Here is a 15,670-nt window from a genome sequence, read left to right on the forward strand (position 1 = left end):
GACAAAATTTGTGCGTTAATTTCTACTGTTATTTGCTCTTCGTCTCTTTTGTTGTGTATCAAATTAGAGCTACTTCTTTAAAGATTAAGAAACAAAAAATAAATGAAAGAAATATTTTAGAAATTAAAAGAGATAATGATTTGTGAATAAGATTAATGCTAATGACGTATCAACTTGTTTTTATTGTTTTCACATCCTCCTATCTTGGGAATCAACTGCATATTTTTGAGTTGAGGGTAGGTAGTAGGTTGATGGATTAATTAAGTTGTATATTCATAGGGAGAAAATTATTTGCATAATTGCATTTAAAGATGTTGTAATGGAATGGATGTTATGTGGTTTTTTAATAGAACAACGTACTTTCTGATCTACTAGACTAATCTTTTGGATGAGTTTACTCGTTTGTTACATAATCATAATATTAGAGCCGATTCAGAGTTGTGGCTTGTGAGTTAACCTATGAGGACGTTGGGGCTTTTGGCTGTTTGATTGTAATGAAATTGATTTAAGGCTATTAAAAGATTATGTGACTTTGTTCAACTCCTACTTAACTAGTTTTTTGGGTAAGTTTTCGCATCTGTTCTATAACAAAGTTGATTAAAACAACGTTTTTATAAATCTCAATTGATAGTATAAGGTTGTGTATGTGATCTCATTTATCCTAGTAGTGTTGTTTCTTACCAAGATTAACCTTTCTTGTTCCATTATTTGTTAGTGCTTGAGAAACAGGTTTGTAGAATGACGTGTTAGCATTATCTTTGCAAATGTATGTGATGAGTTTATCACAACATGTGATTGATAAATGTGTTAAATAGTCTAATACTACAATTTATAAAGAAAATCAGAATATAAATTCTTTATTGTAAAATTTTTTACGGTGAAGACAATCTATCGCAAGAGAAGCTATTATTTTATCTTTGTTATGTTAATTTGAAATTTTAGACACATTTCAAATAGGGTTACCAAAAAGTCTTTAAATTTTTTTCTCAAAATATCGTTGACGTAAAGAGTGTGTGAGTGGGCATTTTTTTATATCAAAATGGTGTAATTAAGCAAAAGGCAAGGTTTGATTCAAGTCAACGTAATTTTAGTTGTATTAATTTTTTTATAATTTAACCAAGTACAATTATAGATATTTAGAACTAAAATAATACATTGACAAGGATGAAAAATTAAATGAGATATTTGATTAAAATAGAAAAAAAGATTTACTAATCTTTGTCATCACACCTGCAAGCTGCTCCCATAAATAATGGTAGTTTATCCAAAATTACCTTATTTAAGAATATGCACAGAGAATAAATTTTAAGAGAAAAAGATCGCATAAATACTTGACAATCAAAAATAAATGTTGAAAGTAAATGGAAGAAAATAATGAAACTGTTTGATAACTAGATTTTTACTCGACTTTTTGAATGTTTTTTAACTTTCGGCTTTATAATAGATTAAATATCCAAAAATAATGAAGTATTTGGTAACTTAAATGTAAATAATATAAATTGTTCTTCTAATATTATTAGTGGGAAATGGGATATATAAAGTAACATTAATCATATTTTAAAATCTGATGTTTTAAAGGTAATTTTGTCATTAATAGCCAACTAAAGATGTTGATTCGACAAATGGGATATATAAAGATGTTTCGCGTCTGCTCAAAATTAAATTATATGTTCATATTAGTGTTTTATATAATTGTAAAACCATTTTAAAATCGAGTTAAATTAGATTTGGTTGCTACACACAATAGCGAACCAAACTCATTTTTAAAAAGCCAACACAATTAGTTTATAAAAAAGCCACTAAAAGTAAACAATTATTTCAACTGATCAAATAAGCCAACAACTCCAACCAACAACTCAAGCTAAACAATGCTCTGAAATCATTTCTGAGAGCTAGTTGTTGCAACGTGTGTTACACAGCACCGCAAAAAACATTTCAAGCTTTAAAATGCATTATTTATAGTTTAAGTATACTTATTTCATCCAAAAAACTAAAATTATATAATTATTGAAACTTCTATTGAGCTAAATTAATAGTATTTGATCTAAATATGCCGTATAATATAATGAACTATTATGTGTTTTTTGGTTTACAACATGCAATAAAATTAACATGCAATAAAAATTATCTTTAAGAAAATATTCAAAAAAAAAATGTGCAAAGAAACACGTTAAGTTGAATAAGAATGAAAGGAAGTCACTCCTATGTGATATACTCTCATGCTTGATACTCTATTCTATTTCTATTGACTTAGCATCAAGTATATATTAAAAATCAACAAAAAAAAAAAAAAGTGATGGTTAATGTATCAAAGTTGAGAAAATACATGGTTAAGAGGAAATATAAGCTATGTGTAGATGAGAATTGAAAAAATAAATTATGAATAAAAATAAAAATAGAGATATTTTAAATGGTAGGCACGAACTTTTTGGAATGTTAATATTACGGCAACTTAAATTATAAGAGTACAATGCTATTTTGTAGAAATTTTTTTTAATTTCTTATCACTGACCTTTTGCAAAAGTACATAGCTACTATGTAGAATATCCCATAAAAATGTAGAACATTAGACACAACATGCAAAAAAATAAATTGAGCTAATTGGAGAGTAATGCTCTCATGCTAAATACTCCCTTTAGTGTATGAGAACTAGAAAAAGATTGTAGGAAAGAACCGGTAATTTAGGCCGGTATTTTAGGCAAATATCATGTGTAGGATACTTTACTTTAGTGGGTGAGAATCAGTTTATATGGAGAAGTAAGAAACAGAAGGTAATTTTTCTATCAAGTGTTGAAGTAGAGTTCAAGAGAATTGCTAAAGGAATAATAGAGATCCTATGGATTCGAAAACTTTTGAATGAACTTGGTTTCCCACAAAAAACAGCTTGCAATCTATATTGTGACAATAAGGCTGCTATTAATATTTCAGGGATTCCAGTGCAACACGATAGAATGAAACATATTGAGATTGATAGACATTTCATTAAAGAGAAACTGGAGGGGAAAATCATCAGTTTTCCTTTTGTCAGAGCAAAGGATCAATTGACCAATATTCTTACTAAAGCAGTCAATACTGAAACATTTAATGAAATATTATGCAAGTTGGGTATTGGAGATCCTAAGATTCCAAGTTGAGCCGGTATTTTAGGCTAATATCATGTATAGGATATTAGCATATTCCCTTTTTATTATATTAAGATTTGTTCAATATTTAGCTCTTAACACTTGTATTTATAAGCGATGTAATGTTGAGGGAAAACAGTAATTAAAACAAGTATTTAAACCAATTCAATTCCGCATTATTAATTTCTTTAATGATTATAACTATCGGCAAAAAAAAAAAATAGAAATAAAGGGAAAACAGAACAAGTATTATTGTCATTAACGGCGTTCATTCAGATAATTGAGTTAATTTTGAATCAAGTGTTTTTAATCAGTTTAAAATCCAATTTTATATTTAAATTGATTTTTAAATAATTATAAATCTAAAAATACGAGCAAAACAAGAGTCAAAATTGTGCTCCATTATAATCACTATCAACCCACAATTAATGACCCACCTACTTTTTTCATTTAAACCTCTTTCATTTTATTTTCAATTTTCAACTTAGTCTGGATTATTAAATTAATTATTTATAAACTGATCCTGGTTTCCTCTTGTATTACAAAACTTTGTTGGTGCGTAGTGTTGTGGGTGTACCTGCAATCATCGTACAATCTCATACCCACTTCTTTGTTTCTCAATATTCTTCAATTTGGTAACATTTCTTATTTCTCTACTTGTTTTTGTACATGATCTTCAGCTTTCAATTTTATACTTATTCATCTGATTCAATTCATCTTGTACATAAAGTTGTTGCCGCCTGCTGGATATTCTTGTTATTTATTTTGTGTTATTTTTTTATCAAAATTTCCTATATTTACAGTATTTTTATTTTTTTGGGTGAAATTTGTATGGATGCTTCATGCTTATTGCAATTGATCCTATAATCTAAACTTGCATGATATTTATGGCTGTCATTCTTTGATTCATTATTTTCAATTAAAATGATTGGGTTTCATTGTGGGTATTTTGCATCACACCTGGGCGATTGAGTTTATAATTTGAAGGTAATCCATGAAACTAATCATGGGATCATAGTAGATGGTGAAAGAAATGGAGAATCAGATGACAAGTGCAAGAAGCAAATGAGATGGGAAAGCAGATAAATACTGTTCATTACTTCAGTAGCAATTAGTGTTGGGGCTTTGTAAAGTTTTTAAGTTGAAGGATACATCAAAACACACAATAAATATATCTCATGAAAAAACCATGACAAAGCTCACCTTCCAACCCCCAAATTAGCAAAACTAAAGACCATATACAATTTAGAAAAATACTAGTCCATAGGGCATAGTTTATCTGGCTGACATAAACAACTTAAAAAATTGATAAATTTCTTCTTTTCTTTTCTTTTAAGTAAAGAAGATATAGTTGAATAAGGATGATATAGTTGAATAAGGATGATTATAGGAATCTTAAATGTTTAGGATGATTATAAGATAATTAATTTGACTACTATACTTATTTAAAAACAATATTCATTCATTTACAAATTAATTATATTATTTTTAAATATACTTCAAAAAAATTCATGACAATGCTAATTGATTATATTATAGATACAATTTACAATGGGTCCATTGCTTTATCATTATTATAATGATAACTATAAAATAAGTTTGAATTCTATTTTTCATTATTGTAATAAAATGTGTATTTAAAAATAATTGAAATTAATGTAATATAATGCTGTACTTATCCAATTTATTTGTCTTTTACATCAAATTGAAAAAAAACCGTGCATCGACACAGGGGATTATCTAGTTCCATACAAAGAAAAAACACCAGGGGCAAAGACCAAGCTTCTCATGAAGTGTTCAAACAGCACAATAGCCTTCATTCGATGATCATATCAATCGATAACGAGCATCACATGAAGTGATGAAACCATTCAACAGTCCCATATTCGATCTTCCGGAAGACTACATTTAGATGAAGCATCTTCACAGCTAAAATCTTCTCGACAAACTAATCAGTGTTAAAGGCTAACTAAAATCCTCTAACTTGATTATCAATACAACTCTGATACTGAAATTCAAGTCTCTTAATATCACTTCCCCAAACCGCTCATAACTATCAAAAGCACATCCAAAATCAGATCACAACAGATATATCAATCAATTACACCCCAAATGCTAACTACAATCATGTTCACATTCTACCTGAGAAACTCAACACTCGAAGAACTAAGACTAAATAATCACAATTCAAAATGCCTACTATCGCAATTTTGTCATGAAAACTAAACTACAATCATCTAGAAACATCGATTCTACTTGATATACTTAACACTACAACGTCCAAACTAATACACTCTATAATCATAGTGGAAGATTTCGCAATTCGCAAATAATATTGTCACCATAGCAAACTACAATCATTTAAACTACAATAGCTATTGACATTAATTTCTACCTGATATACTTAACATTTCAAGACCTAAGACTCGATGATCACAATTCAAAATGCCTAATATCAAAAATATCATCTAGAAAAATCAAATTCTACCCCATATACTTAACACTCCAACGTCCAAAATAATAACAATATTGTCACCATAGCTAACTACAATCATCTACAATTGCTACAACGGCTATTGACATTGACTTCTACCCGATATACTTAACACTCCAAGAACTAAGACTATGATCTCAATTCAAAATGCCTTATGTCAATCGATTTTGTCCCCAAAGCTAACTACAATCATCTACATGAGTACTACATCTATAAACATCGAATTCTGAACTAATAGACTCTATAATCACAATGACAGATGAAACCAACAATATCGTCACCATAGCTAACTACAATCATCAACGATGACTACAACAGCTATTGGAATTGATTTCTATCCAATATACTTAACACTCCAAATTAAAGATTTTGATTACAATGACAGATGCATCAATCAATTACACCTCCATAGGTAACCATGACTTAGACCGTGACTACAACAATTGACCAAATCCAATCATACAACACAAAACAATTAGGGTTTCCAAAGCGAACTACAATAAATCATGCTCATGAATAAATTGAAAGAAAATAGTCATCAAACTAATTCATTTCATTTAACCATGCCAAAAGGTTCTCAAAATTAAACATAGAGTACCAAAAATATAACATTTCAAGATGACATTAATGAAAAAAACTACCCAACTTAAGAAGTGAGAACAACAGCACCGCCATTTTCCTTAATCTTCTTCTCAGCAATCTTTGAAATCAACTTAGCTTTCACAACAACAGGCTGATTCTCAGGCAAAACACCTTTACCCAAAACCTTAAAATACCCAGATTGAGTAACATCAATCACAGGTGCTTTTCCTTCTTTAGCTGCCTTTTCTTTCACATCTTCAGGTACCAGTGACCAAAGTTTGTCAAGATTAACAATTGGACAATGGAATTTGTTCCTCAATTTGTGAAAATACCTCATACCAACCTTACCGAAGTATCCAGGATGGTATTTGTCGAAAAGGATTCTGTGGTGATGCATACCTCCTGCATTTCCTCTTCCTCCTGGATGTTTTCTATGTTTTCCGATACGACCGTGACCAGCTGAAACGTGGCCTCTCTTCTTTCTGTTCTTCTTCAAGCGAGTCGCCATGGAAATGGGTTTGTGTGTTTTCTTTCGTCTCGATGAGAAATGGGTTTTTGGGAAGAACGGCAGAGAAGTAAAATTAGGGTTTTGTAGAAGATGAACTTATGAGGCTGTGAGGGTAATACCGTAATAGTGGGTTTTCGGTTAGGGCTTTATGTTTGGGTTGAAGAAGAAATGAGTTGTTTTCCTGGTTGGTAGTATTTCCATGTCAGACCAAGCCCAAATAATTGTCAAAAGCCTATGCCCAAGCCCAAACCCAAGGCTCAAAGCTCAAATTTTATATGAGACTGTCTCCTTGTGAGACACGACATATAATGATCACAGGATCAAAAAATTTGCGTTTTAATATTCAAAATAGGTGATTTAATTAATTTACACAAATTATTGTATGAGAAAGTTTCATCGTGAGACATGCCTCATACTTTGTGGTTTAGATGTTTTTACATGTTTCTTTTATTCATATTAAACCGTATTATAATTAGTCTTAAATGCCGTAAATAAGAAAGAGTTTTGTATTTTATTTATATAATTTAATATTATTTTTATTTTGTAAATATAAACATTTAAATATATTTTATTATTTTACTAATTAGTTTTTTTTGTTATTCCCATTTATTTTTTGTGCAGCGTTCAAAACAATTTTCGAGTCTCAACATCTCTAAGCATGCATCATAAAAAATTCTAAAAAATATATGATAAGAAAGTATACATTAAGACGAATTTAACAAGATCTCATATGGACGTTTTTTATCTTCAATATATTTCTAAAAAACTTTAATTAAATTTTCCCTAAAGTGGAATATTCAATATGAGAAGAACATTACAGAACGGAAGGAGTAATTGTTTTCGCCATTACAAAATTGGTTCTTATTTTTCAAATAAAATATGTCAATTATAATTATAGAAATTCTACTGTGGTTGAAAATTAATCACATCAAGATTAATGATCAATTTGATTTACGTGATCTCTATTTAGTTTAATTCGTAAGCTATGGGGCGAAGTCTAATTGTCTGACTATAAAGAACCAAGATCATATGAAGAACCACAAAGACGTTTAATAAGGAATGAACATCCAATTTTCTTCATTACCATTAACACTCTTGTGTATTCTTCTTATGCAAAATATATAACTGAGAAATTTCGGACCGTTATTGAGATTTGAATTCTTTTTGTAGGATACTAATTGATTTAAGATAGAAGAATATCCAATGAGAAAAAGAATAATAATAATAATAAAAAAAAAGAGTGGTTATGCATATTGTCTAAAACCTCAGGGTAGACAGACTTAATTAAGCAATTTACTACCTCTTTCAGTTAAATTGAGATTAACATAATTAATCTTAACAAACTTAAAAATAAATAAATGAATTCAAAAAAAGATAATGAAATTTACAAAATCCAATGTCTGAGTTGGAGGTCATAACAACTTAGAAACAAAAGATAGAAAGGACACATCAACAATGTGGAGATTAGAGGCACAACTTTGCAATTGCTCCAATCTGAGCAAAGTCACAATCCAACCTATTTACAAATAACACAAACTAAGTCAACTATAGAAAGTTGTTCTGAGATTGTGACCAAATGCCTTGGTTGCTACAACTGTAACCAATGTCAAGCAAAATTAGTGATGTCCAAATGATTCCAAAGAAACTGCATATGTTTAAGCATCCTAATGCTGGAAAGGAAAAGAAGCTAGCAACAAGCAAATTGCCAAAATATTCTACTCGTTCATCGGATAACACTCTCTTATACTTGAAAAAAGATCTAGAGAGTTCCATAAATTGCTCAACTCTACTCTAATTTAAGACTTAAAAGTCTTCCTTCCTCCGCCTCCTTTTGCATTCTTCGTCTTGAGTCCATCAAACTTAATGAAATTGAGTTCAAATTTTTGTACCATACGACTACGATCTACTAAAAAAATAAGTATAAAGTTGAATTTAGCTAATTTTGATCTATGATCATCCCTCCTTTCCAGTTTAATAATCTTAAGTCAAAGTGGACATTCAAATTATAAGATCAAATTTTTGTTCTGGTATTTTAGTTTTGATTATGTTAGAGCAAATAACCTCAAGACTCAAGTATGACTTATTCGTGAAAAAATGATCACCTCTTCCCCTACCCAAAACACAAAAATCAAACCACAAAAACCTAAAAAATATGTGAGATATTGAAATTGAAATTAGTAGACAATAATGTAGCTTTCTCATACATGTCAATACGATTTTAATACGTCTATAATCACAATAACGAACAATTGCAATGTCAAAAGAAAACAACTTACGAAGATCATGATATAAAGAATACAATTCAAAAAAAAAAAAATGAAGACTTTGCCAAGTATAATCTCATAATAAGATAATCACAAGGGGATGACAAACCTAGTATATAGCAGGAACAAAAAGATGCAACTTCTTTAATGTGTCAATCGTAGAATGTTATGAGGCCACCTTAATCTGAAACTAAAAAACATTAGGGAGAATGAAAACATACAAGCTCTAGAATTTTTTTTTTCTGGGTTTTTGTGCTGAAAATGAAAAAGATATTGATTGAATTTCATATTAATGGTAGGAAAATCAAAGATGGGTAGTAGTAGTAGACTTATTATCAATTGCAAGCTAATCATTGGATAAAAAAATGGATGGAAGCAATGTACAACCTTCATTTGTTGAATGTCAAAGATTAGTAGAAGATTATTACATGCATTAGTTGATAGTGTGATTCAAGATATGGAGCTTGCAGTTTTGAATTATTTAGAGTGGAATCAATAAAACTCAACTAAATCTCATCAACATAAAAATAAAAATCAACCATTACTTGAAGGGTATAAGAGTATAAAAAGATTTAACAACAAAGCTCAAATAATTCAAAACTATTCACATTTGCCAATTACAATTTTAATTTGTAGCAAAACGATACCCAATTTCTTTTCATTCAAAAGTAAGCAATGAAAACCAAAAATTAAGGTCATACTTTTACCCTTTTTCCTCCAGCTGCCAAATCCTTTTTTTTGCGAGACAAAACTGCTGGGTTAGACATAACTTGAGCAGATGACATCCTTAAGTTGGTATTGTTCTATGAAAAAATTTAGAAGCAATCAACTAAAACCCAAAATTGAAAAAATCGCTACACAGTAAAAAATTAGAAAGTAAATTCGGAAAACAGTTTTGACAATGGAATACAATACACTATAAACCCTAGAAAATTGCAATATTTGTCAGAGAAAGATGAAGGATAGAAATTCGCAACCCCTAAAAACTCAATCGATTCATAATACATAGAGGGGGAGAAGCAAGAAAACCACCAACCTAAACTCTAAATGATTAAACCCATTAACAATCTAAATTAAGATGAGCAATCTAAATTATGAGAAATCAAAATGATTAAGATGAAGAAATTTACAACTTTAGTTCAGCATTGATCACTCAAATAGCATCCATGTTGAATAAAATTGAACAGAAAGAGGAAGCAGGACGGACCTTCAGCTGTGTGTCAATGCATGGATTTCTTCGCTTGATTTCAACAAAATTTCGAGATGAAGAAGAGGTAAATCAATTGCATAGAGAAGAGAGCAGTAGATTTGATAAATTAAAGAGAGAGAAAGAGGAAAGTATTGAAGGAAAGGATTGAAGCACGTAAATGAATGAATTCAGAAAGAGGGACAAGAAGAGGAACAATGGCAGGAATGGGGTTTAAGAAAGGGCAATAGTTGAGGACAGGAAGGGGAATTCCTACGATACTGTTCATTACTGTTTATTTCTCAAATTTTTGGTTTTTAAACAGTATAAAATAGTATTGGGGGGCTTGGGGCTTTCTAAGATTTTTAAGTACAAGGATTCTATGTGAAAAATTATCATCAATAATATCAATTTTTATATTATATTAATTATTTTTGATTAACGTAAATTTACGAAATATTTGTCTAGAGTAATCTCATTTTATGTTTATAGTAGCTTAACTAGTATATAAAAAATATAGGTTTTTAGTCATTAAACAAAAGTTGGTCTCTATTATGACAATTATTTCTGACAAAATCTTATATAACAATAACATTTTATTATTCAATGTCATTAAAGTAACTTTCATATTATAAGATGGAATTTTGGAACGGTTATACATACGCAATCTTACCCTTAGACTAAATGATAAAACTAATGAAGGGGTTATTTTTAATTGACCATTAGTAACAAATGTTATGTGTAATTTCACATAAAAAGAAGTACTTATGATTTTATAATTCATTTTACTTTGATTTCATTGAAATAATGTACATTTCTAATTATACTATTCCCTTTGATGTTGTACAACAATAATTTATTATCTCAATACTGTTAAAAGTGACTTTTACTTAGGGGTGGACAAGGGTCTAAGACCCTACTCAGATCCTATTGGACCCTGCCTTTTTTAAGGGTAAGGGTCTATTTTTTTTTGAACCCTAAGGGTTCGAGTTCAGGTCCAAAAAATATTATAAGGTTTCGGGTCTGAATAGACCCAAACTCGACCCTTGGACCCTTTTTATTTTTTATTTTCATTTGCCACCCAATTTCACCCTTTTCTCCAAAAATAACTTCTCCCATTCCTTTTTTTTTCATTTCCCATTCAATTTCCCACAGGTGAAACTTCCTTCATCTAATTCACTCTTCCCACTCCTCCCACTCCTTCATGTATTCAGAGTTTTAATCAATTTCATCTTCATTTCAGGTTCATATGTTCGTGAATTGAGGTACGTCGTTCTTCTTCTTTTGCTGGCTGTGTTTTCATTTTTAGATTTAAATATAAAGATTATTAATATCAATTTTTTATAAATTTTTATTATACATAATCAAATATATTAAAAATTGAATTATGCAATGGATTGCATAAAAAACAAAATATTGGAACTTACAAGTATTTTAGAAAGGAAGAAATATATATATATATATATATATATATATATATATATATATATATATGTATATATGGGGGAGAGATCCATTGAGAAGGGATTGAAAATGAAAAGGATAAGAAAGACTTTACACACTTAATTTCACTAAAATAAAAGGAATCTATGGTCACGATTAAGTCAAAACTCATAATTGTAAAAGTAACTATATTACAAAGAAAGATAACTATGAAATAATTTTTAAAATGTTCTCAATTTATAACATAGTATTTTTTTGTATATATAGTAACCAAACAAAATCAAACAATAATTCTTTTCACCCATCGCATTTTAAAATCTTTCTTATTTGATCATATATATATATATATGGAAACTTGCGTGATGCAATTCAATCACACCATTAAATCAAAACAAGTACATGTTTTATTGTACCAAAATAGTTAAATTTATATATATATATATATATATATATATATATATATATATATATATATATATATATATATATATATATATATATATATATATATATATATATAATTGAAATACCAAAAATAATCTTAATGCAAAATTAAAAACTCCAACTGATTAAGAAAACAAAAAAACAATGTACTTCAAAATTAAATGCTTCACTATTGATGAAGCATAACCCTAATCTATGGTACCTTGACAGAGCCAAGAATAGAGCCCAAAATACCAAGAACAAGAAAAGCCAAAAGAGAACTAACATCGATATTACCACAAATAGGTGGAATTATATTCCTAAATAGACTCAAAAAAGGATCACAAATGTTTCTAATGGCAGAAAAAGGTTGCATTTCCCATGACATATTAGGGAACCAAGCTAACAAAATCCTAACTACTAAAATCTCACTGTATAGATTCAACCATTTAGCTATTGCAGAAGCTGCAGCAGTTAATAATGGAGTTTTTATAACCTTAGCCGACTCCGGAGTTTTAATTGAGGCAAAAATTAGAGGCCCTAATGAACATTTCACCACATTTTTATGAGTAAATTGATGGGAGTTGAAGGGTTTTATTAGGTTGGGTTTAAAATATAGATTTTGGAATTGTTGGTGTGGAATAAAATAGGGTTTAAAGAAGGTTTTGTGTGAAGGGTTTGGAAGAGATCGAGCAGTGATGGCATTACGGTAGTTGTTGTTGTTTTTATAAAAGCGAATAGATCCAATAGTGGTGACGTTGGTTACCATGGTTGTTTTTTTTTTTTTTATAGAACTTGATAGTGTTATTACTTCCCTATAAATAGAATCTCCTCCTACCAAAAATAACAAATCCTCCCTTTTCGCTGGCTATAAATTTTCTGTCCTTTTACTCCTAACCCTAAATTGCCAAATTGTACTAATTTCGTTATAAAATACGTCTTACACAAGTATTTTTGTATAGTCAAAATGAAAATATGTATAAATTATTTTTTCATGTATTTTCATAATTAAAATTTTAAAATTTTTGGTTATACATAATCACAATATACATAATTAAATCAACATAATAAATTACATAATAATATAAAATATATAGCAAGTATAGTAAAACAGTAAAAGTATATACATTTTTCCAAATTAATATCATATCATGTAATTTATTTAAAGACCGAATAATTTCGAATAACATCTTTGCTAAGGTTGGACACATGCTACAACCGACTAAATTGAGATTGTATGGTGATTTAATTCAATTTGTCATTATAAGTGCTCATATCAATCCAAAAATGTTTACTTTATATAATTTTACATGGAATTAATGTGGTAAAATACTATTTTATTGAAATTTGAAAAATATTTTCTTTTATAAAATTTTGATCATAATACATTATATTATTTTGTTATGAAATGATGAGAGGAAAAACTAATATATGATTATTATCGGTGTATATGAACCACTCATATCTTTCCAAAACAAAAGTAAATATTTTTACAAAGTAACTTGACATATAATTGTACAAGGTAAATTTATTCATATTTAAAGTAGTCTATTTAAGTAACTTTTTAGTCTTAAGCTGTCATTTTAAAATGATATAAAATAAAAAAACCCATGAAAATGAATTTTCACTCTGTCTTGTATAATTTGCGAGAAAGCTGTTGTTTTGTAAGGATATGGTGGATAATGGTAATAAATGAAGAGAGAAAATAAATTGTGTGGATGAAATTAAAAAAAGTTAAAATATATAAATGAGATTAAAAGAAAATGGTAGGACATAATCCAACATAAAAATGAAACAAATTAAATAGGACAGACTAAAATGAAAAATACTGTAAATCATGGGACAGAGAGTATTAGAGTGACAAATGAAAGAGTAATTTGGTGGGAAAAAAGGCAAAAAATATTGTCAAATGAAAGTAAGTGTTAATTATTACTCTTTAACAAAAAAAATTTTGATAAATATTTTTTAACAAAAACTTTTTTATTAGATACTTTTTTCAAATTTTTTTTAAAAGTTATTTTCTGAGAACTTTTCCTAAATTCCAATACAGTTTGAGGATTTATTTTTTGGTTTTAACTTTTTAAAGAATTTTTTTCTAAAGATTATTTTTTATTTTATTATTGCCTTTGTTGCACTAATTTTTTCCCAAAGGACCTTGGTCAGAAAATTAAAAAAAATAAAATAAAGTGATATTTTATGAGAAAATAAGAGAAATATCTTAATATGATAAAATTGTAATTTAAATGAATGATGAGAGTTAAAAAACGCTATAAACAAAAAATAAAAACTTAATTAATTTAATAAGAAAACTAAAAAGTAGGATAATTTTCATGAGACAAAGTATTTTCATGTTACTATTCATCTAGCAACGTTATCAGACTTATCACTAGAAAAGTCTAAAAATTTTGTAAAAAAAAATGCATTCTCATAAAAGTCTTGCAAAGATAATAAGTGGACATCAAAATAAAGTTGGAGAAGATAACTAGAAAAAACCAAATTGTCCAATTTTAAGTTACAATTAAAATAAAAGTACTGTTATTATGAGCCAACTTGCATATATTTTTAAATTAATATCATACTTTTTCCCTGTCATATATACTAGATACAATATATCTCACTATTAATTACAACCATTTAAAAATAGAGGTAATACTCCATCATATTTTCTGCAAGGTTCCATTTAACTTTTTACTATTTTTTAGGTGGTCCAATGGGACCATATGTGAAGAGAAAAGTGTAGAATTTTTAAATTTTTATAGGTGTAAAGTGAGGTTAGTAAGTGTAAAGGTGTAAAAAAGTTAGTTTAGTAGGGATAAATTGATAAAGTTAACAAATCCAAAATAGAAATGAGACATTTATGGTGACTCGACCTAATCAGAAGACACTTAGGGTGAATAGAAGGAGTATTATATAATCTATTAAAAGTAGACCTGATCATGGGCGGCCCCGCCCAGCCCGGCCCAAAAAAGTGAGGGTTTGGGTTCCAAAATATGGCCCGATGGGCGGGTTTGGGCAGAAAATAAGTGGCCCGAATTTTTTTGGGACGGGTTTGGGATTGACATTTGGCCCACAGCCCGACCCGGCCCGACAAAGAGTAAAGAATTATTAATATTCTTGCAATATTTTATTTGTTATGAAGTTTGATGTACTAATTCAATTATTAATATTCTTAATTATATGTAATGAAAATTACAAAAGTTATATATTAATAATTTTTGCAATGAAATGATTCAAATAAGATATCGCTTAATTATATTTCAACTTATAAATAAAAAAAATTAAACAAAAATTAAGAGTAAAGAATTAATAATGACATTTTTCTAAGTTGCAATTAATTTGAAAAGGAAAAAATAATATTTTAATTTTAGTTTTATTGTATGATACAATTAAATAATATATAAATAGGCCCGCAAGCCCGCAAATTACGGGTTTGGGCAGGAACTTTTAGGCCCGCACTTTGGCCCGACCCGCATCAATGGGCAGTTTTTTCTCACTCGGCCCGGCCCGGCCCGCCCCGATGTTTGATCACCTCTAATTAAAAGACTGAAAATTTTCATATGGCATTCTTATAAAGCTACATGATAATTCTTTCGTTTCATTTTAGTAGCAACATAAGGATTTTTCACGCAGTCCAATGCACTGATTCCA

At 28.9% G+C, this 15,670-nt stretch overlaps 1 protein-coding gene across 1 annotated transcript; it reads right to left on the reverse strand.

Annotated features, from left to right (window-relative positions):
* Positions 1-6,148: 6,148 nt before the first annotated feature.
* LOC130797952 (60S ribosomal protein L27a-2) lies at positions 6,149-7,139 on the reverse strand. Its single transcript, XM_057660752.1, has one exon. The coding sequence runs from the start codon at positions 6,704-6,706 to the stop codon at positions 6,263-6,265; it is 444 nt and encodes a 147-aa protein (XP_057516735.1). The 5' UTR covers positions 6,707-7,139; the 3' UTR covers positions 6,149-6,262.
* Positions 7,140-15,670: the final 8,531 nt, after the last annotated feature.

This window comes from Amaranthus tricolor, chromosome 13, assembly GCF_026212465.1.
Source record: "Amaranthus tricolor cultivar Red isolate AtriRed21 chromosome 13, ASM2621246v1, whole genome shotgun sequence".
NCBI lineage: Eukaryota > Viridiplantae > Streptophyta > Magnoliopsida > Caryophyllales > Amaranthaceae > Amaranthus > Amaranthus tricolor.

Bases quoted from the DNA above. Each gene is read 5' to 3' on its own strand.
- LOC130797952 (XM_057660752.1), bottom strand. From the start codon at position 6,706: ATGGCGACTCGCTTGAAGAAGAACAGAAAGAAGAGAGGCCACGTTTCA.